The sequence below is a fragment of the Arachis hypogaea genome, chromosome 15 (assembly GCF_003086295.3).
Source record: "Arachis hypogaea cultivar Tifrunner chromosome 15, arahy.Tifrunner.gnm2.J5K5, whole genome shotgun sequence".
Taxonomy (NCBI): Eukaryota; Viridiplantae; Streptophyta; class Magnoliopsida; order Fabales; family Fabaceae; genus Arachis; species Arachis hypogaea.
This window is the reverse complement of record NC_092050.1, coordinates 144,054,273-144,077,881: the sequence shown is the minus strand read 5'-3', so window position 1 is coordinate 144,077,881 and position 23,609 is coordinate 144,054,273. Positions and strand designations below refer to the sequence as shown.

The 23,609-nt window shown below is 33.4% G+C and overlaps 2 protein-coding genes and 1 non-coding gene across 3 annotated transcripts; 2 read left to right on the top strand and 1 right to left on the bottom strand.

Annotated features, from left to right (window-relative positions):
• The first annotated feature begins 12,247 nt into the window (after positions 1-12,247).
• On the top strand, positions 12,248-14,274 carry LOC112747214 (reticulon-like protein B9). Its single transcript, XM_025795185.3, has 5 exons — positions 12,248-12,405; positions 12,676-12,856; positions 13,321-13,462; positions 13,575-13,644; positions 13,858-14,274. Exons 1-5 carry the CDS (start codon positions 12,309-12,311, stop codon positions 14,025-14,027), a joined length of 660 nt encoding a protein of 219 aa, XP_025650970.1. The 5' UTR covers positions 12,248-12,308; the 3' UTR covers positions 14,028-14,274.
• Positions 14,275-18,406: 4,132 nt separating this feature from the next.
• On the top strand, positions 18,407-18,487 carry TRNAL-CAG (transfer RNA leucine (anticodon CAG)). The gene has a single exon. It is a non-coding gene; the product is annotated as a tRNA-Leu (tRNA).
• A 1,482-nt stretch (positions 18,488-19,969) lies between these two features.
• Positions 19,970-21,293, bottom strand: LOC112751069 (uncharacterized). Its single transcript, XM_025800065.2, has 2 exons — positions 20,829-21,293; positions 19,970-20,507 (listed from the first exon to the last, which is right to left on the bottom strand). The coding sequence occupies exons 1-2, from the start codon at positions 21,058-21,060 to the stop codon at positions 20,278-20,280; spliced, it is 462 nt and encodes a 153-aa protein (XP_025655850.1). The 5' UTR covers positions 21,061-21,293; the 3' UTR covers positions 19,970-20,277.
• Between the last annotated feature and the right edge of the window lie 2,316 nt (positions 21,294-23,609).

The window sequence follows — 23,609 nt, the reverse complement described above, 5'->3', positions numbered from 1 at the left end:
GAACCGGTTCTTTAGAAAACCCTAAAATTAAAACTACCCCAACCGGCCAACCCCACCCCCATACCCCCACCCCCCCCAAACGCGTTACTGCTGCGCGAGTCCCTCCCCTCCCCGGCTCCCCCCATGGAAACCTAACCCCGCCGCCCAAACCCCAGATCGGAGCCACCACCCACGCACCCACGCACCCAAACGGCCAGCAGTCACCCACCTTCTTCACTCCTTGTCCTTGATACTCGAAGTCGAAGGTAGCAGTCACCCACCCACCGCGAACACGAAGACGAAGAGTCGAAGACCCAGTCACCCACCCACCCACAAGACCTCCGACCTCACCAGTCACCACCTCCGACGTCACCGCCTCCACCCAGAAAGCCTCCACCCAGCAGCGTTTCTGGGTTCTGTAGGGTCCCCTCACCACCTCCGACCTCGCGGCCTCCGCCCAGAAAGCCTCCCACCCAGCCACCGATTCAAGTGCATATGGAGCCCGAGCCATCTATTCAGGTAAACTTTACTGATTCATTCTTACCTTGTTGTTGGTATTGCTGCTTGGTGCTTGCTGGTTAATGGTTATTGTTCAATGTTCAGTTTTAATTTTAACCTGAAAAATAGTTTATAAGTATTGCTGCTTGGTATTGCTGCAATGTTGCTTGGTGCTTGGTATTGCTTGCTTGGTATTGCTGCTTGCTGCTTGGTATTGCTGGTTTAATTTTGAGATTATCAAGTTTTGTTCTGTTTAGTGTTTAATTTGGCAAGTTCAATTTGTTCATTGCCAAGTTCAATTTGCAAATTCTGTTTAGTGTTTATTGCTGCCTTGCTGGTTTAATTTGTTCATTGCTTGTTCACATTATCAAGTGCCAATTCTGTTTGGTTAATGGTTATTGTTCAATGTTCAGTTTTAATTTTAACCTGAAAAATAGTTTATAAGTATTGCTGCTTGGTGCTTGGTATTGCTTGCTTGGTATTGCTGCTTGCTGCTTGGTATTGCTGGTTTAATTTTGAGATTATCAAGTTTTGTTCTGTTTAGTGTTTAATTTGGCAAGTTCAATTTGTTCATTGCCAAGTTCAATTTGCAAATTCTGTTTAGTGTTTATTGCTGCCTTGCTGGTTTAATTTGTTCATTGCTTGTTCACATTATCAAGTGCCAATTCTGTTTGGTTTAATTCTGGTTCACATTATCAAGTTCAATTTGTTTGCTGCCTTGCTGGTTTAATTTGTTTATTGCTTGTTCATTGCTTGTTTGCATTATCAAGTTTTGTTCTGTTTTGTTTATTGCTTGTTTATTGCTGGTTAATGGTTATTGCTTGTTTATGTAGTTTGACGTTAGTTCAAGTGAGAATATGGGCGACACTGGATTGCCTCCAGTTCCTATTCCGAATGAATCAACAAGCATCAGATCTCTGACTGCTTTGCCTCCTGTGCCAGCTCCTCAACGAAACACAAGGAAGATTGCTAGTAGAGGCCGAGGGAATTAAACTTCAGTTGTGTTGAGATATTAAACTTCTTTAATTGTCGTATTTGAATTCTATTGTCGTTATATTTTATTATATCAAGACTTTGTTAGCTATTGTGTATTTTGGCTTGTTGATTTCAATCTTATGACATTGCATAATAGTATGGTAGAATTTTTTTTATTTGATTGAAAAAACCGAACAAACCGAACCAAACCAAACCAATTTTAATTGGTTTGGTTTGGTTCGGATGACCTTGAAAAAAAAACCGAACCAAACCGAACCGCATCTTAATTAAACGATCGGATCGGATGGCTTTTCCTTCAAAAACCGAACCAAACCGCACCGCGAACACCCCTAACCAACGCTATAATACTTCCATCCTGGCGTTATCCCTAGCGTTAGTGCTGGCGTTGTTATTGGCGTTACCAGCGTTGGCAACGCCCTTGGTTCCTTCTTGAGCTGGCGTTGTTGCTGGCGTTACCGGCGTTGTTGCTGGCGTTGGCAACGTTGATGCTGGCATTCTTGCCAGCGTTGCCAACATTGGCAATGCCCTTGGTTCCTTCTTGAGCTGGCGTTGTTGCTGGAGTTACCAGCGTTGGTAATGTTGATGCTGGCGTTATTGCCAACGTTATCAGCGTTGGTAACGCTTTCATTCTGCTTCTTCTTGCCTTGCCTATCATCAATCAAACAAGTGCCTCAAAACTTGCTATTTCATAAATAATCACAAGATATTTCATCATTCATTACATCACTTAGTTCTTGTATTAATTTCATGAAAATGATTGTAATTCACTAATGTTTGATGAATCAAGACATGCAAAGATAATTCATCCAAATGCTTGCTTATTGATGAAGGTAATGCATGAAACTAGGTTAAAACTTAATAAAAATGGCTTGTGAAACTAGCCAAAATGCTCAGGCATCAGCGATCCGTCATTAAAGTTCTCATTTCCTGTAACATAGTTTTAACCAAACTCATAGCCAAAAGGGTGAGAATTCATAGAGAAAACAAGAAATAAAAACAAAAAGCTATCGAAAAACAAATAAAAACAAACTTCTAACTACTAACAAAAATTAAGAAACAACTAAAAAGTAAACTATTCACATATTCATATATTAACAAGAGCCAATAACAAGCACACATTGCAACTCCCCGGCAACAGCGCCAAAAACTTGATGAGAGCCAACTATCGGTTTAGAATTTTCACAAAAAGAATTTTTTCATTAGTAGTATAGTTCCAAACTAACAAATGACCCTAATTAAAGTTTAAATGATTGTCACAATTCAAATCAATAAAAACTGAAAATTTTAAATCCCGGGTCATTCTCCCTAGGAATTGCAATCGAGTGCTCAATTATTGGCTATGGGAGAAATCGGGGGGGGGGGGGTTTGGATTGCAATTAACAAGAAATTTAAATGACAAGAAATTAGAGAAGCAAGTAATAACTAAATATCAAAACAATTAAACTAATACAATTAAGAAAATTAACTAAGAAAGATCTTGGTAAGGATAAATGGTTAAGAATTACTATCCTTGTTACTAACCACAACATGATAATTATAAAGAGCAATTTCATTTCGTCATCCTCAACATGGGAGGAAAGTCAAATAGACTTAATTAATCCTAATCCATAAGTCCTATAATTAACTTACTAATTGAATTAGCAAAAGATTACCTTCAATGGAAACAAGATTAATTAAAATCTCTAAATTATCAATCAACTTGGACATTAGTAACTCAAGGTTACCCAAGTTACCAACCCAGGCCAAGAATACAAAAATCTACTCCATAACTAATGCAGGCGTTTTATCAAACACCTAAAGTGCATAAACATAAAGTATCACAAATGACAAGAACTAGTAAAATCTATTGCTATCACATGCAAGAAATTACTAACAACAATTCAATTAAGCATCAAGAAAACATAAAACTTCAAATTGTATTAAAGAAAATTGAAATTAACAAGAAAGTTCATAATTAAAAGTGGCAAAAATGAGAAATTAACAAGAGTAGTGAAATTAAGACACTAGAATAAGAAAATATAAAGAAATTACACTAGAATAAGAACAAAATAAAAAATTAAAGAGAAAACTAAGCTAACAACTCCAAATTCTAGAGAGAAGTTGGAGCTTCTCTTTCTAGAATTGGCCTAAAATATCATGTAAAAGTAAAATAACTCTATTTTTTCATTCTCCTTTTAATCCTTTGTTCAATAACATTAGAAATGAGTTGGATTGGGCCCAAAGTGAGATCTAAACTGCGAGTCACGTACCTATTTAATGAAGCACGTTTTTTGTGTCCCGTGTATGTGAGATTTGGCTGCGTACATGGATGGCTTAACTCAATGCCTACTATAAATGCAAGATAAGTTGATAAATTCTACTCTTTTCTAACCAAAATTCATCGTAAAATATGAATTTATCAGGCCCTAAAACGAATCGCAAAAACAACTTATAAGCACCGACTTTATTAAGGTCGGGCCAAAGTCTTCGAAATAGATTGTCAAGAAAAAATTCCCAAAGTTCTTTATAAAATTCATACGAATAAAAAAGGGTTAAAAAACTTACAAAGGTATCTTATAAGTCATAAAAATATCTATAAAGCAATAATAGGTGTAGCAGAATATTACTTCAAAAAGAAGCCCTCGCAAAAAGTAAAATTCATCAAAAACAAGTATTCAAAAGAGTACTCAAAATCTAAACTATTAAAAAAACAAGTTATTTCATAAAGACCCACAAATCGGACCATCAACACATATAAAGAAAATTAAAGAGGATTCTGTCATTAGAAGCCAAGTCAACAGCATCTCCAGAGTCTAGATTGAGCTGAGGAGGTCGATAGCTTCTCTTCAGTTCGGGTCGGAGAGGAGAGATCTTCTTCCATTTGAGTTGGGCTTTTAGGAGCTCCTTTAATTCGGGTGTCCGAAGTTTTGGGGTTTAACACAAAATATATATATTAATTTAATGTTTCTAAATATATTATTTCTGTTTATATTTTTTTTGTTAAATATAATTTTGTATTTCTGTATTTTTATTTCAGTGTCATATTTCTATAAACAAACGCAGCCTAAATAATGTTGCTTTTAGTGGTAATTAAAGGTGGAAAATTGAAAGCAATTTAGAAAAACAAATGTTTTATGCAGTCTTGAGTAGCTGCTTGATCATTCGAAGAGCATCATTCACTAGATGGCGCAACTTTCCCCCATTTTATACTCAATATTCATGGGACCATTACTCATTTGAAAAGATCATGAAGACAAAGATTATTGCATGAGCGATATTGAATTGAAGGAGACACGAGGACTGAGATTTGAGGCTTCCTATGTAAGTTTAATCATGTGAAGTTGTAATCGTCATGCCCGTGGTTTTTTTGGAGTCTCTGCACATCATATATATATATATATATATATATATATATATATATGTTGGCATTTAGCATAAGACTGCTCCCAAATGAAACTCGGAGATAGTTTCCTAATTTTCACATGGACGTACAGAGTATTGTCTTAATTTTTTAAATTTAGATTAAATTTTAATTTAGTTATTAACATTTAAAATATTTTATATATTTTTTAGATATTTTATGTCGTTATATTTTTATCATTTGATCAAAAATTAAAATATTATTTTAAAATATTATTACTGTTTTCTGTTATTATCTTCTTATTTCTTACTACTTTTATTATCAAATTATTACAAATATTATATCATTATCATTATAATTATAATTGTTGCTACTATTTAATGTGTTTGTTTGGACGTCATTAAGTTATTAAAAAAATTTATTTTTATTGAATTTCTTTATTTTTTAGCGTGTTTGGTAATTTTTAGTAGTAAAAGTTAAAATATTAGAAAAATAAAAATATCTTTTTTAAAAAGCTACAATTTACATCTTTTTTTTAAAAAAAATATTTTTCATGTAATAAATAAACAAAAAATACTTTTATATTGTTATACCTAAACATAATTGATAGATAAAAAAATTTTTTACATGAGATATCCAAATATAAAATTACTTCTACTTTTTCATAAGATCTTTTAAAAAAATATAACTCGAATTTTTTTTTTTTCTTAAAAACTCACCCAAACAAACCCAATATTTAGAAGAAGATGATAATAGAAAAAATGAATATTTTTGGAAAAAAAATATATTTTTAATCAAAAAATTAAATAAGACAAAATAAAGATGTTTTGGACAAAAATTAAACATTTTAAATATTAAAGATAAAATTAAAATTTAACTTAAATATTAAAAACTAAAAAATACTTTATCCTAATTATATTTTTTCAATAAAGTAGGTATCATAAAAAAAAGTCACAAACACTTACTCTAGATGATTATTGTGAATCACAATTTCACGAAGATGGTGTGCAAGTATATTTTTAATTGAGTTCTAGTTGACTCCAAAAATACGATTTTTTTTTTATGATTGTTTTTCTTCATTTATTCCTTATTCTTAGATTTGCCGTTGACTGAGGATTCTACTATAACAACAAGCGCTTTTCCCCCTTAATCAACCACGTCATGGCTTATCCAAAAAAAAAAAAAAACCAAGTTAAATTAATCAAGTTAGTTTACTAAGCTTGCTTAAGTAAATACTGGAGGTTGGAATCTCACTTTGTATATATAAAAATTTATTAACTAGCGACAAACTCTTAGACGGAACTCATATTCGCGACGAATTAATCTTTGTCCAGCTAGAATGAGGGATACTGTGATAAAAAAAAATCAACCACATGTCATAAAGCAAAAAAAACTAGATTCATCATCATCATGATTATCACTTCACTTCAAACTTGACTATAAGGATATTAAACCACTCTTTCACCTTAGCCCATGACAACAATAAAGACGTCTCACGGCCCACAAATTCAACCCAACAGAATACACAAATTAAATTATAATTTAGTCTTTATCTTATCTTATAGTTATCTTTATCTATATCTTATCTTTATCTAATTTTATCTTTCATAGGCCAATACTCTATATATACTTAGTTTTACCTTCATAGTTTACAATTCATTCAATCAATAATCAATAAAATTTCTTCATCTTTTTCTTTCACAATTCTTTTATTTTCCTATTCTTTCACAATTTTATTATGGTATCAGAGCTCCTCTTGAGCTCTGCTGACATCCATGGATCAAGGAGAAAGGGCACACCAGCAACTTCATCCGGAGTCTCTTTTGGACCTTTCGTCAGCCCAACACTTTTCTTTCATGGCACTTCCTTTCAATGAAGAAGCTCGTCCTTCAAACCAACTTGAGCTTCTGCCAAGTCCAACTACTCATTATCTTTGTTCTTTCAATACCTTTTCTACTGTTAACAATTCTTCAAATCGAGATTCATTCTTGAATACTTGGATCATTGATTCTGGTGCCACAGATCACATTGCATCAAATTTGTCTTGGTTTATTTCTTACACACAAATTTCTCCTATTATTGTTCATTTACCAAATGGTTCTCGAACTACTGTTTCTTATAAAGGCATCGTTCAATTTTCACCATCCTTGGTTCTTCATGATGTTCTTTATTTACCTCATTTCAACTTTAATATTATCTCTGTTTCAAAAATTACTTCAGCACTCATATGTGAACTCACTTTTTCATCTTCTTCTTGCACTCTACAGAGCAACAATTTGGGGACAATTGATTTGGCCAGAATGAGAGAGGGATTATATGTCTTTGAACCTAATTTCGGTAAAAATTCATCCACTACACACTCCATAATTCCATCCAATCTCCACCCATTACACCTTCCAATATATGGCATTTTCGTTTAGGACACCTTTCTGGGCAAAGACTTAATCATTTACATAAACAATTTCCTTTTATCTCTATGCATCATGACGAGGCTTGTGACATTTGTCATCTTTCTAAACAAAAGAAACTTTCTTTTTCTCAAAGTTTTAACAAAGCCAATGCAAGTTTTGATTTATTACACTTTGATATTTGGGGTCCGTTTCGACAAAATTCTATTCATAATCATAAATATTTTTTTTACTATTGTTGATGATTTTAGCCGCTTTACATGGGTTACTTTATTAAAATCAAAAGGAGAAGTACAGAATCAAATAAAAAATTTTATTACTTTAATTGAAACACAATTCAACTCCAAAGTCAAAACTATTCATTCTGATAATGGACCAGAATTTATTTTACCTGATTTTTATGCTTCAAAGGGCATTATTCATCAACGTAGTTGTGTTGAAACTCCTCAACAAAATGGAAGGGTAGAACGCAAGCATCAACATATTTTGAATATAGCTCGTGCTCTTATGTTTCAATCTAATTTACCATCATCTTTTTGGTCTTATGCTGTTAGACATGCTGTTTATTTACTTAATAGAGTTCCATCATCCGCAATTAATTTTAAAACACCATTTGAGATTTTACTCAATCTTCCACCAAATTATCATGACATTAAAGTTTTTGGATGCTTATGTTTTGTTTCTACCCAAATGGCAAATAGATCAAAATTTGATCCAAGAGCCAAAAAGGCTGTATTTATTGGCTTTCAATCTGGTTTTAAAGGGTATATTGTTTATGTTTTAGAAGATAAAAGAATTGATATTTCTAGAAACGTAATTTTTTATGAAAAGATCTTGCCCTTAGTCACAAAAAATGTCCAATTCCAGACACTTAGCCCAACATTGCCAAACACACCTTCTCAAAAACAAGATTCGGTTAGTCTTCCAGTTGAACCTTCACCTATACCCATTGACCCAACTCCACCTAGTTCTTTATTTTCTCCAACAACCTCTCCTTCTTCCTCACTATCGTTTCCTAACCAAGTTGAACCCATGACCACCGAATCCCTTTCAACACTAGACACCAGCCCACCATCACCTTCTCATCCCCCGTCACCTTCTTCACCACCTGAGCAACCCCATCCTCGTCATTCCGACCGGCCTCACCGACCTCCAGCATATCTCTCTGATTACTTGTGTAATTCCTCTCTCATCTCTACAAATCAATCTCCCTCAAAGTGCAAGTATCATTTATCTTCAGTCATGTCTTTTTCTTCTCTTTCATCTTCACATAAAAAGTTTCTTTTATCTCTACATTCTGACGTTGAGCCAAAGTCTTTTAAGGACGCCAATCAACACTCTAATTGGCGTAGTGCTATGAAAGATGAGTTGGATGCTCTTGAGCTGAACAAAACTTGGCGTCTTGTTGATTGCCCTGCAGGGGTTAAGCCGGTTGGCTGTAAATGGGTCTATCGCATCAAACGCAAGCCTGATGGTTCAGTTGATCGATATAAAGCACGCCTTGTGGCTAAAGGGTTCACTCAAACTGAAGGTGTTGATTTCTTGGAAACTTTCTCCCCTGTTGTCAAGCCTGCCACTATCAGATTAGTTTTGGCATTGGCCTCTATGAAGCATTGGCCTATACATCAGTTGGATGTCAATAATGCTTTCTTACATGGGGATCTTTCTGAGGATGTTTATATGACTCTGCCACCCGGATTTATATCTCCTCAACCGAATCAATGCTGTAAGCTACTAAAGTCACTGTATGGTTTACGACAATCTAGTCGTATGTGGTATGACAAACTTTCTCATCTTTTGCTATCTCATGGATATCAGCAGACCTCATCTGATTATAGTTTATTTGTCAAATTCATTGGTGATCAAATTTCTATCCTTTTAGTCTATGTTGACGACATTGTTCTCACTGGTAATTCTATTTCTGAACTTGCTGCCATCAAGTCTATTTTACACCAACACTTCCGAATTAAAGACTTGGGCCCATTAAAATATTTTTTGGGTATTGAAGTTGCTCAATCAGAGAAGGGAATTTGCTTATCTCAGAGAAAATATTGTCTTGATCTTTTGGAGGATTCTGGTTTATTAGGTGCTAAACCTGCCTCTGTTCCAATGGATAGTACCACAAGACTATATCAAGACCAAAGTCCCTTGCTATCCGACCCTTTTGTATATCGTCGTTTGGTTGGCCGTCTTATCTATCTCACCACTACTCGACCGGACATCATGTATGCTACTCAACAATTAAGTCAATTCATGGCATCTCCTACTGAATCTCATCTTCAAGCTGCCAAGCATGTGTTACGATATCTGAAAACTAGTCCCGGCAAAGGACTTTTCTTTCCAAGGGAATCAGAAATTCAGCTTCTCGGCTTCAGTGACTCTGATTGGGCCGGATGTCTTGACACTCGGTGATCTTTAACAGGTTATTGTTTCTTCTTAGGCAGTTCTTTAGTCTCTTGGAAGACCAAGAAACAAACCACCGTTGCCCGCTCTTCCACGGAAGCAGAATATCGTGCACTTGCCAACACAACTTGTGAACTTCAATGGATAATAAATGTGTTACAATTTTTACGCATCTCTCCTATTCGCCCACCAGTTTTATATTGTGATAATCAGAGTGCTCTTCATATTGCTGCTAACCCGGTTTTTCATGAACGGACCAAACATTTAGAGGTTGATTGTCACTTGGTTCGACAAAAAGCTCAAGCTGGAGTGATGAAACTTCTCCCAATTCCCTCTTCTGGGCAACTAGCTGACATCTTCACCAAGCCTTTGTCTCCTCAACCCTTCCATCTTAATCTGAATAAGCTTAGTGTTCTTGACATCTTTCATCCTCCAGCTTGCGGAGGCGTATTAAACCACTCTTCCACCTTAGCCCATGACAACAATAAAGACGTCTCACGGCCCACAAATTCAGCCCAACAGAATACACAAATTAAATTATAATTTAGTCTTTATCTTATCTTATAGTTATCTTTATCTTTATCTATATCTTATCTTTATCTAATTTTATCTTTCGTAGGCCAATACTCTATATATACTTAGTTTTACCTTCATAGTTTACAATTCATTCAATCAATAATCAATAAAATTTCTTCATCTTTTTCTTTCACAATTCTTTTATTTTCCTATTCTTTCACAATTTTATTAAAGGATTGAACTCAACAACTAAAACCCAATTGGAAATGCATTCCATTATATGTATATGATTTCCTCAACGTTGCATTCTTTCACCATTAAAAAAACGTCTGAGTTTTCAAGCTTTAACAATAACGTTCTTTGATAGAACCGAATAGTTTTAGAAGATTTATTTAAAGTTGATGAATAGGAAAATAATAATAAAGAATCTCCTTCTAGATTTTTTTTTTTTTGGGTGTCTATCTCCTTTTAGATTTGTGTATTATTGTTTGTGGTTTAGTGCAAAATCTAAGTATTATCGGTTATTACCTTTAATATGAAAAAACAAAAAAGAAAAAAAAACTAATAACAAAGATTTTTTTACTTTCCAATAACATAGATTTGTTTCCACTAATTACATATAGCATTTACTCTCAAATATCCAATAAAAAGTTTTTCACTCTCAATAATTCGAACACTATTCAAATAATAGGGGAGGGGAACAGAGGATAAATAAGAGAAAAATAAGAGAGATAATAGGAAGAACAAAACAATTACCTTATAAACTATCTTATATTAACATCCACCGTTTTGAATGGTTTAAAGTTGAAAATTTTCACGTGATGAATCTGCACCTCTTAAATGAACTGTAAAATAGTTAAAAGATAACTCTCCCAAATAAACCCACAGCTAAAATGTTAAACAGACTTCTTCCATGCATGATGTCATATATAGTGTCGGGAGTTTAAATTTTGCTTTGTGTATGCAGCAACTCATTAGCTAACGACAGTGTTGATTGAAAAATATTTTCGATGAAAGTAAGTTGATTCGAAATAAGTCAAAGACAATGTCTCGAGAAGATGTACGCGTAAGCGTGGGGATGAAAGTAGTTGGCGCAGATTGGAACTCGAGCGACTTATTAATTGAATAGGCTTAATCGAGTAAGTTATTCGATATGGATAATCGAGTAAGGCATTCGAAAAGTAGGTCGAATGGTTATGGTAGTGGAATAGTTAAAGGTTTCTATCACATGAGTAAATCATGGGAACAGTTACCAAGGAAAAAAACATTTGAAAGTTTAAATTTGTAATTAATTGTAATTGATTATAATTAATTGTCAGTTACTAAAAGTAGATTATAAATACTAGGAAGCCTTTGGAAATTAGGGTTGGAATTTTACTTCAGAAAACACTCAAGCACACTCACATTTCTGTAGGATTCCTTCCATATTTTTAACTTTCAATAACATTTCTGTAAAACTTTATTTTTTCAAACAATTTCATCTTTTAAGTATTCCTTTAATCTTCCTTGTTCAATTTACTTTCCAACACTTTTAGTTCTCCGTCCAAGCCCCTTTGACCCAATCCAAGGCATTTTATTGTTTTCTTTTATTTTTAACACAAATCTTTCAATTTTAGTCAATTTATTTTTTGAAGTCGATTATTTTAAACTTCTCTATCTTTTTATAAATCTTTATTTATTTGTCATCTCGATGTACATCTAATTGAAAGACACTTTGATGCACTTTTAGAAAACTGGTACATGCACAGAAGAGTAGGTTTCGCTCCCAAACCACTAGATATCGAACCACCATCGATCTGCTAAAAATCGACAAAACAGACAGACCCTTAAATGGAGCTCAAATCCATGACGGATTGGTCATTAGCCTGTAGGACTGGAGAATATGGTGGGCAACCAAAAAAATATATAGTTATAATTATTACTGATATGTTGCCATAAATCATTCTCTTTTGGAGCGCATGGATTTGACATTAACAATAATTTTATGATTAATAAAACTTTAATTATTCCAATATAACATAGCACGCTCATCAAGATTCAGGGCATAACACCTTAAGTTGAATCCCAAGTCATTCTTTACTTTAGTATTGAGGATAGAATCTTTTGTTCATGCATGAATCAATAATAAATAGCAGCACAAGAACAATAATACTAATCAAAGAGTTATTATGGCTCACAATCCATCTGATTCTGATAATGAAATTACAACAACAAAGCGAAAGCTCTTTGAACATGATATACATCAAGTTCTTGGAGGAAGAGAAGGTGAAGAACTTTATTCATGTTTGACTTAGTGAAAAAAAATCCATTGTTAATCTTTTGAGATCACAAAACATGTCGCAATATACGATTGAATGTCTGCAGCAAAATTTTTACATCGACAATGCATAAAAATTAAATCCTAGCGTTATTCTTTTTGTTTGCTTTTCTTTCTTGATATTTTGGAAGCCATGTGTAGCTGTTTATTGAAGCTTTGACTTTTGATTATCAATGAGTTGACATTGACAATAAATTGGAAATTTGACTTAATTGCAGTGGCAGATGTTTTGTTATGGAGGAACAAGAAAATATCAGCTGCAATTTTGATTGGAATGACAGTGATATGGTTTCTATTTGAGGTTGTTGAGTACAATTTGGTGCCTCTGCTTTGTCACATTTCCATCACAATTATGCTTGTTCTGTTCATATGGTCAACTATGGCACAAATTTTCAAATGGTACTTATTATTTTAATTTCCCTTTAATTTTACATCAAATTTGTGTCTATGATGGACTCTTACAAGATATTTTCTATCATTTGTACTTAGTTTCACAGTGAATTACTTTTGCTACCAATGGCCCATTCTGAATTTGTGATATTATACATTATCTGTTTCTATAAGTACATCATTAAAATAAGACTCAATTTTTGTTATATTTCATAAAAGTGTAATTGCTTCACACCAAGATAAAAAATAAATAAATAAAAAAATTACACATTTATCTAATTAGATGTTTATGTTTGTAAGATTCTTTAAATAAAAGGTGATTGATTTAAGATTAAATATAGGATTGAATACATATGTAAAACTTTTTCATATTACTTCATCAAATATTAAATAACATAATATGGTTAATATATCCTTTTTATGAAGTTTCCTGGGTATGGTTAAACTTAAACATATCTGATCTTGGTCTTCAGGAATGCACCCAATATCCCAGATATTATTTTACAGGATTACTTGTTTGAGGATCTTGCTACAATCTTCCACAGAGGATTCAAACAGTTATTACCAATGCTTCATTATATTTCAAGTGGAATTGACCTTCCAAGATTTCTCCTGGTATATATATATTGTTTAAATTTATCCTTTTATAAATATAAATTTTCTCAATTCTCAACCAATAAAAAGTAACAAACCAACAATCTCTATTCTCAAAATTTATCAATTTCAGATCATTGTTAGTCTCTACATGTTGTCAGTGATTGGAACCTACCTCAGCTTTGTAAATCTGTTATACATTGGTAAGCAAGCATTACTTCACATTGTTTCGTTATATCGGAAAAAAATGCTATGGTGCACCATACACTAGGATAAGTCCTTATAAACTAGTGTATGGTGCACCATGTTAAACTTTGCGCATCTAAGACCTTTCTCATTTTATCTATATTTATTATTTATTTGGTCTGAAGATTAAGTTGTTTTTTTTTTTTTTGTTATGGTTGATTCTTGACAAGGTTTTCTCTGCATGCTGACACTGCCAATTATGTATGAACGTTATGAGGAAGAAATCAACAACCTAGTTGGCAATGTCATAGTGGACCTTAGGAAAAAGTACAAACAGTTTGAGAAGAGATATCTCAGCAAAATTCCAAGAGGATCAGTAAAAGAAAAGAAAAGGATATAAATTGTTTTGAAGTTAATTGCAATTTGCAATGAATTAAAGATTTACATGGTGATATGTAGCGCTAATATCAAAGCCAAAAATGTATGTATTGATGTTAGTTTTTATTTTATGTCTAAGGTACCACTTGGATCGGATTATATGTGTGGTGTGACTGTGTGTGGAGGTGATTTCCTTAATTAATTTGAGTCCTGTAATTTATTTGTTAGTTTTCCTTAATTAAATCATTTATTCTCTCTTGTTTGAATAATTGCTCCCCTCACTTCTTTTGTAGATAAGTCTTGTATCGTTTCTTCAAGAATTTAAATATGTTTTCTCGTGTAGCAATAACAGAAATAAAATAAAAACTAAATAGGAAGACACTAATAATATTATGAAAAAATAAAATAAAATAAATTCCTTAAGCTTTCTGTATGCATTTATTTGGTCGATTTTGCTAGGGAATTAATTTCTTTTTTAACCAACATCAAAAAAAAAAAAAAATAGTGGACGAACAAAGATTATTAAAAGGAGAAAAAGAGAAATTAAAAAATATATTTACTAATTATTGCTAAAGAAAAAACTGGTTGACTAATTCTTTTATTTAGCGATAGTACAGTACATAATAATATAAAAATAATTAAAAAAATATCCAGAGACATTTATTTACCGAATTGACTTGCACTAGCTTATAATTGGTATAATTGGTATAAGATGTTTCAACAGCATATAAAAATAATTCAGTACAAGTGAAAGAATTTAGATTAGAAGAATTTTTTAACACAAATAAAATACACCTATGTTAGCACATGTGCTGGGCACATGCATATGTAGCACAATAAAATAGCATGTGGCTGTCTTTGAATTACAAGGATCCCACTACCATTCTGACTTACTTGGGATCAGAAGTTAAAAAGTTCAATAGTCCTCAAGTTTCAGTGTTTGTTGTTTCCTTTGGTTACTGAGAACTAACTATTGCTTCTAGATGATATAGCATAATAGCATAATTATTATGTAACGTTGAACATAGTTTAGTTTAAGTAGGGAAAAAGAGAAAATTCACTTTAGAAGGTGAAAATAAACTGCATATAGCAATTCAACTTGTTAGTTGAGTGATAGATAAACTTTTCGCTTTGGATTTGTATTCTTCTTTAAAGGAATGTTATTGATAAGAAAATAATATTGAGAATCAACGTTACACAAATTACATAGTAGTCAATATTCAACATATAAAAAAAAATCTAAAACTTTTAAAAATAAAAATATTCAAAATTCAAACTCAACGTAAACTTATTTTAGTGAATTTTATACCAAGTTTTTTTGACAACTTATTACAATATTAGATGAAATTAACTGTTATAATATTGATAATCTAGCCTTATATTACTTATTTTCCCTTTTTCCTCATCAATGAACCTAATCTTCACGCCAAGCTATGTTGAAATGCTCACTAGATGCAACATCCAATCATAGATGCCAGAAATTGAAATTTTCTTTGAACAAAAATTCAAGGTTATGTTGAAACTTTCTTTAAATAAACAGAAAAATTTATTTAAAAAAAAAAGAGAAAAAGAAAAAAAATCAATGAATTTTCTTGAGAGTAGATTCTTAAGAATTCGAAAATGGTTAAGAGTTTGCTTGAATTAAATTGTAGTAGAAAAATTAAAACGTCCCATACCTAAGTTGACCCTTAATTACCTTTGAAAGAAAGGGTCAAGAAAATTGCACCCAACCTTTCTCTAAGCGAAATTGTATTTTGACCTAAATATCAATAATTTAAGTGGTAGTGCTTGTTGATGCTGAATTGGAAACATAACATGTGGAGCAAAATCAACAATTAAAAAAAAAAAATCAATGAAGCATAGGATTCATATTTGCATTTTGCTTAGAACAACCAATATCAAACACCTCATTGTTGTTATCCATGCTCCACTAAACTATAAGTGGATCCCCAAATAATGTTCTTTATTATATAGTTTTTCATAGTCTAAAAGGCTGATGCTAGTAGCAGCCACTAACTAACCCCAAATAATTACAACTTTTTTTTCTTCTCAATTGCTATATGCTGAAAACAGAAATAGTTACAGCCTCCCCCATGTCCAACACCAAAGAATAATTAGTAGTATGCAACAGAAAACATTGATTATGCCAATTTGATAATTGGAAGTGACAAGAGGAGTCACATTGGGAACATGAGATTTGGCTGTCACCAAAATATGACTGAGTGCAGGTCATGTTATCTCCCACAAATTTAATTTTCATGACAAAGAGCAGTGACACACCACAATCTAAAGGAGCAATAGTTCTGTCAATATCATGTGTGCTTTTTTGTAGGGTTGCAAAAAAATTTGAAAACGTCTTCAAAAGCATGCACAAATATATAAACCCTCAATAGCATTCTTATAAAATAAATATGGAGAAATAAAATATCTTTCAAGATTTGAAAATAATATATTTATCCAATTATATTAGGTATACATTAAAATTAGTCACAAAAATCAGCTTTTAGTATGAAATACATATTGAAATATAAATATATATTTTCAATAAATTAAACAACATATATAATTATACACAAATATATTAGTGATTAATTTTAGTGATTAATTTTATATACAAATAATATTTTTGATATTTATCTATATAATTAAAATATAACATTGATTAATTTATTACTTAGTATATACATATACAAGATAAGACAAAAAAAAAAGGGGACAAAATTTATCGAATAAAAAATTATGAATATATCACTTTTAAATTTTATTGGCTACAGTTTAAAAGTTGAATATGGATTTAAAATTGATGAATTTCGCCAAATGAGTATGCAAGGTGTATTACAAGGATATATGTCACACTTTTTTGCATGTTGTAACTTGTTTCATGTGTTGTCTCTCTTTAATTTTTACATGTTGCGAAAATCATTTTTTTTTGTCTTTTTCTACATTTTGCAGGTAGTAAAGAGAAAAAATAAAAAATAGGTAACTTTTTTGATTTTTTAAATAATTAATATGTGAAAATAAGTATATTAATTAAATAATAATATATTTTAAAAAAAATTGATTAAAAACTAAAAATTAAAGAACAACTAGCATATATATATATATATATATTTTGTTATATGTGGTTGTTTTTTGATTTTTTACAAGTTGCGAAAAACAGACTTTATTTTTTCATCGTTTTTATATTACTCCAGACAACCATTTTAATAAATTACACCGATTAAAAAGCTATTTAAAAATCAGTTTCGGACTTTAGCGGTGTATTTATTTAAAAAAATAAAATAAGAAAGATTAGGGTTTACTTTATATCTTTTCTTTAAAACATTGACTTTGTTGCTTATATAAGAAGGTATGAAGATGAGCTATGCTATCAATCGGAAAAGATCATAAAGGCCTGTCCTCTAGAGCACATCAATAAGAGTCATAGACTCATAGTTATTAAGAGGTGGTAGAGATGGTGAGGAATCTATGGAGAGAAGTGAACAACTTGGAATATGCAACTCAAAATGGTTTCTTTGGTAATAATGCATATTCAATATTGTGGGTGATGTTGTTTGCCTTGTGCATCATTTCAGCTATGATCTTTTCTTGTGCTGATGGTGTCTCAAAAGATAGAACAGCTGCAGCAGCAGATCCGGAACCTTATGGAGCCGGATGCGGCGCCGAATGCGGCGCAGGCTGCGGTGCATGAGAAGAAGAGAAGAGAAGAGAACTTACTTCAATATTCTTCCACAAATCTATACGGATCACACAGAATCCTCACATTGAAGTGGATTTTTAGTATTATTGTACAATGTTAATTAGTTTCTTATTACATTATGAGCAGCTTATTGCTATAAGGTAAATGAGTCTTAGGAATAAATGCCACTAATAATGTTAATTAAGGAGAAGAGTTTTTGCAATGTCTAGTTGAGTTAGAAACATTTTGATCCAATCAGAAGTTCAAAGTTACACCCTTTTTTTTAGTTGACAATCTATCCTTGGCAATGCAAGTTGGCATCATGTTGCTTGTTTCTCTAAGACATTGATCTTTTATTTCCTAATCAATTAAGTGCAAGCTTGCTTAAGGAATATATATATGTGCATAATAATGGAGTATTCATTATTCAATAGTTTTTTTAATACGATGTTATTTAAAAATATAAAACAAATTAATTAAAATTATAGCATCACATTTTTGTAACTTATCTTAAAACAACACGCTTAGTTTATATACTAATAATTCTCCATCCTACCTCTCCCTCCAAAATGGAAAAAAAAAAAAGTTCTTAGTTTATAAACAAATATTCATGAATAATTTGTATATCATTATGTTTCTGAAAAAAACATGCACAATGGAAAATAGAAAGTAAAGATCTTATGTGCGGTTATTTAAAAGAATATTTCATCCGATGTTTAAAAGTCAAGATGGCCGAGTTGGTCTAAGGCGCCAGTTTCAGGTACTGGTCCGAAAGGGCATGGGTTCGAATCCCATTCTTGACATTTTTCTTTTTCTTAGTTTAAACAAAAAGTTTAATACCCAGAATATTTTAAACATGTAGATCATTAATCTTCAACAAAGCTATCACCATACATGTCTTCGAACAACGTTTTATTCTTTTTGGACTGTATCTTATATTCAATATACCTACGTCAACTAATAAATGGAAAAATCATTAGATTATTCTTGCACTAAAAAAATGAAGGTGCACTAAGCAAAATGAAATCTGTTTATTTAACATAGTTACCTTAGTTCTTTCATACTGTTTTGCATAATGCATATCAAACTATCTCTAAATAAAATACTTGTAATCTAACCACAAGAAATAGTTACCGTTACTGGCTTTAATTTCTAGTAAACTATGTTCCATGAATACTAGCCTTAACCTTACCAGACGCGACATCAGAATCAATGTCGGAAAAGGAAGAATACTCGGCGAAAACCCTTCTCTTTGTTCCACAAGAAGAAGCCCACCGCCAAACATGCTGTAGCGCTTTGTGACAGAATCTGCATGGTATCTTGATGCAGCAGCAACACACAGCTGCCAGTGGACAACACACACAAAGAAAGCAACAGCTACACAGGAATTCAATCAATTTTTCTTTGGGTTTGATGCCTTCTTCTTCTTGTTTCTTGGGGTTGGCATGGCTTGCATGATGATCAACAGAGTCATGGCTCTGCCTCCTCCTGTTGAGAAATGTAAACCTTTTTCTCTTTTCTTGAAGGGCAAGTTTGCTACCCATCTTTGCTTAAAGGCATGAATTCACCATCAAATGTAATTGAAAATGATGCACTTCGTGACTTCGATGAAGCACCTGCATGTAAATCTTGTGTGCATAAGGTTTATGATTTGATTTTTCAGTTGTTGTGTCCTTCAGACCTTCACCATCTCCCTTTTTCATCAGATACGAATCTTTGTTTCCAAGGATGCTTTTCACATTCCAATTTAGCATACTGTAAAGTCTAAGTAAGTGGAGAGATTAGAGGCAAAAGTGGAACAAAAAATTCTTTTGCTTCCTATTCTATCCATTCGATTCTTGACACCAATAGATGTTGTGCACAGTGCACACAATTTAAAAATTGAGTGTGTGAAACAGAGAATCGAATGCTTTACGTCCTGTGCAGAGTTTCTGGGACCAGATCTTTGGGGTCCAAAGATTTTGCAGAATTCACTTGTTTACTCTATGGTGCAGATTCTTCACTTTTACTATTTATAAACAATATTCTGAAACTATTGAAAATTAAGTTATTCAATTCAAGGAAGATCAACGCAAGGCTGCAGAAGGAGGATGACCTCAAACAGAAGCAAGGCATCTTCAATTCTGCATCGTTAATTTCACACCACACCACACCATACCATAGCAGAACCACAATTCAAGCATGCTTTTCTTCATTTTTTTTTTACATGGATATTATATATTATATCGTGGATCCGTTACCCCTTTTCCCTAAAGACATCTTATAGGTTGTAGCTAAATGAGTAATTGGTTCAATATTAAGTATCGTATTAGTAGAATCAGGATATAGTTATAGGAAGATTACACAATAAAGGACAAATCATAATCATATAACAAAAGAGAAGATTTTTTGTGGCTGATTTGCAAAATGAATAAAATGACACAACTCTATCTTGTATATTTTCATTGTTGAGACAAATCAAAAGGTTCCAAACTTTTCCATCAATGTAGCACTGAAACGGTGAAACCCTTATTTGTTGTAACTCTTATACAACATTCAATCCACGGTTGACTTGAAAATGTTGAGTGCCATTGGCAATAGAAAGCTCATTCATTCATTTACCATCATCATCAATGTCACTACTTTCCTCCCAATCAGAATAATCATCATCTTCATCTTCATCTTCAACTTCTGAATCTGTCCCCTTCCCCAAAATGTCCCTCATCAACTCTGGGTCATCCTCTATAGGCTTGCCGGCTAAAGACCTCTGCAGTATAGCCTCAAACAAAGAAGGTATAGCCTCGTCATCACCCTCTCGAAGCCTTGCCACACGCCTCTTCAGCTCTTCAACCCCACAACAAAACAAAACAAAAAGACTAAAACTTTCAGCTTATATACAACAATACTCAAAAGATCAAAAAGAACTTCATCCCTGCATATAATTTAGCTCCCATATATAGTCATACTCATACAAATCAAACCTGTTCAAAACTTCGTATAAGATACAATGAACTTCTCTTTTCCAAATAATATTTACTGTAAATATATATATTAGATACTTACTTTCAGTGAGGCATTATATCAAACACCTGAAGCACACGCATAAAAAAGAACGAAATTTAATCTTAAAATGGGGGAATCCCAAGATGAGTTTAGCAGTGTTACCTTCGTTGCTAATGTCCTCGACATCGATGGGATCGTTCTTGTTGTGGGTGTGAGAGAAATTAGGTTGATCCGAAACGGTGTTTCTGGAACTAGAAGAGAAGAACCTGGTGCATAGTGCGGTTGAAGCGGCTAAGGAAAGAGAGAAGGATGATGAAGGAGGAGTCGCATTGAAAGGAGAAAGACGAAGATGGCGCGTGAACAGAGACAAGTTTCTGAACAGTGCTCCCTTCATGGCTGTTTCAGAACAGAACAGAGGAACTTGCACAGAAAAGTTAATTAAATTTAAAGATTAACTACCTCCAATATTAAAAATAATAAATTAATGAACAATAAAATTATTTGTACGTTTTTAAAGAATAACAAATATTCATTAATAGTAATATATAGTTTATGGGCTCATTTTTTTTTTTGGTTATGAAATGAATGTTGGTGTTGTTCAATGAAATGGATATATGAATAAATTTTTCTCTACTATGATGTCAGGCTTAAAACATAAGCTACGATTTATTTTTGGCTCATTATTTTTTTTTTTGGTTCAGAAAACAAAATAAACGCAGGCTGCGTTTTGTGTTTTGCATAGTTTTCAATTTTTTTTATTTTGTTTTAGCCCAAACACAGCCTGTGTTTTGTGATGGGCAGTATTTTTTTTTTTGTAATAACAAAACATAGCTTGTGTTTTGTGTTGTATACTTGTATGTCAGCTTTTTTTTGGAAAATGCAAAACGCAGGCTGTGTTTTTTGTGGTGTCAGATTATTTTTTTGGAAAACAAAAGATACAGGTTGTGTTTTGTGAAAAAAAATATTTTAATCAAGAGGCCTCTCTATAAATACGAAACAATGCTCGCCCAAATGGCCTCACTCCACTTCTACTCATCATATTCTTCTTTCTTGTACATATATTGTAGTTCTTAGTTTTTTTGGCAGTTAGGTGTGTCAAAAAAGTCGAATTAGGTGAGGTTGAAGTTATGGAAAATATTGCAAATTTGCGAGTACATTATAACGATGAGGTTATATCAAACTTACATGAAGGAATGACTTTTGTTTGTGAATGTTCGTTGTCATTTGCTATTCCATGTACCATGAGTTTTGTCGAGTTGCAAAATAGGCTTTGTAATAACATTCAAAGCCACATTTTGAAAAGGTTGAGCGATCTTTTATACAGAAGTCATGTGCAAGTATTTGGTGGGCTAATACAGTTTCAAATAATGCCCATCACTGATGATGCCAGTATACAGCAGATGTTGTGTATTTATCAACAAACCCAATCTCACGTGCCGATGATAGAGCTGTACGTTGAGTTTGAACAACAGTCAGGTTGGGTGCGGTCGGCGAGGAGGTCAATGTTGATGAGCTCGAAGATATAGATTGGGAAGAAGATAATAATGACAGTGAATAGGAATTCAAAGCTAACTATGAAGTCGATGACAAAAACGATGGCGGAGACTTGGCAGGCAATCCGGCGGTGCAAAATAAAGCGAATGCGATTGTAAGTCAGCACCCGTTTGGTGTTCCGTCTTTTATGCGGACTCTAGATCTCGAAGTCATGCATGCCCCGGAAATTCCTGAGTATGCGAATACGGGTATGTTATGATTATTAACTCAAGTTTCCTATAGTGCTTATTTTATTTGCCTTGTCTGACTGATGGTTGTGCGCATGTCGTAGGTGAAGGCAACGCTGCGGCGAAGGATGGCGAGTTTAGTGTCGGAATGGAATTTGGTTCGAGAGAGTCGGTGATATCTGCAATCAAAAGCTACAATATCTCTAGAGGAGTTTATTACACTGTGTATGAGTCTAAGCCGCAGACATTCTATGCGAAATGCAAGGGGTATGGTGCAGGGTGCGACTGGCTTAACCGAGCTAGCTTGATTCGAAAAAAAGCTTGTTGGGAGATCAGAAGATACAATGGCAAGCACATGTGCACCGTGGGCACGATTTCACAAGATCATGCGAAGTTGGACTCAAACACAATTACAGATTCCATTAGGCCATTGGTCGAAGCAGACCCCTCGATAAAGGTGAAGTCTGTTATTTTTCAGAAGTTCAATCCAGGTTCAACCACACTGTGAGTTACCACAAGGCTTGGTTGGCAAAGCAGAAAGTTGTCGCAAAAGTTTTCGGTGATTGGGAAGTTTCTTACCAGACTCTGCCAGTATGGTTGAAAGTAATGACGGTGAAGATGCCAAGGTCTCGTGTTCAAATTAAAACGCTCCCCGTTTACCGTGAGAGTGAGGAGGTTCAAGGTGTAAGAGTTCTGCACCGCGTTTTTTGGAGCTTCTATCCGTGTATTGTAGCATTCAGACACTGCAAGCCACTGGTGCAGGTTGATGGCACGCACTTGTACGGAAAATATAAAGGTGCACTGCTGGTAGTGGTTGCACAAGATGGGAATAAAAACATTGTGCCTATTGCATTTGCGATAGTCGAGGGTGAGACGGCAGACGCATGGGAGTTTTCGATGGTGTGGGTATTATTTCTGACCGCCATACCTCCATCGACGCTGCAATAGCTCACAGTAACAGTGCATGGTCACCACCAAGGATGTGGCACATGTACTGCATCAGGCACATCGGGTCAAACTTCTTAAGGAGGTTCAAGGCTCCATATTTGCATAAACTCGTGGTGAACACAGGTATTTCAACTCGCTGTTACAGTTCTATACGGTTGCCATATAGAACTGTACATTAGTTACCAAGAGGCCGATTAGAAAAATTATTCTTCTGAATAAAAATATTGGACATTAATGGTTACAACTTACATCGTCAACTCCCATGTCGTCGAGT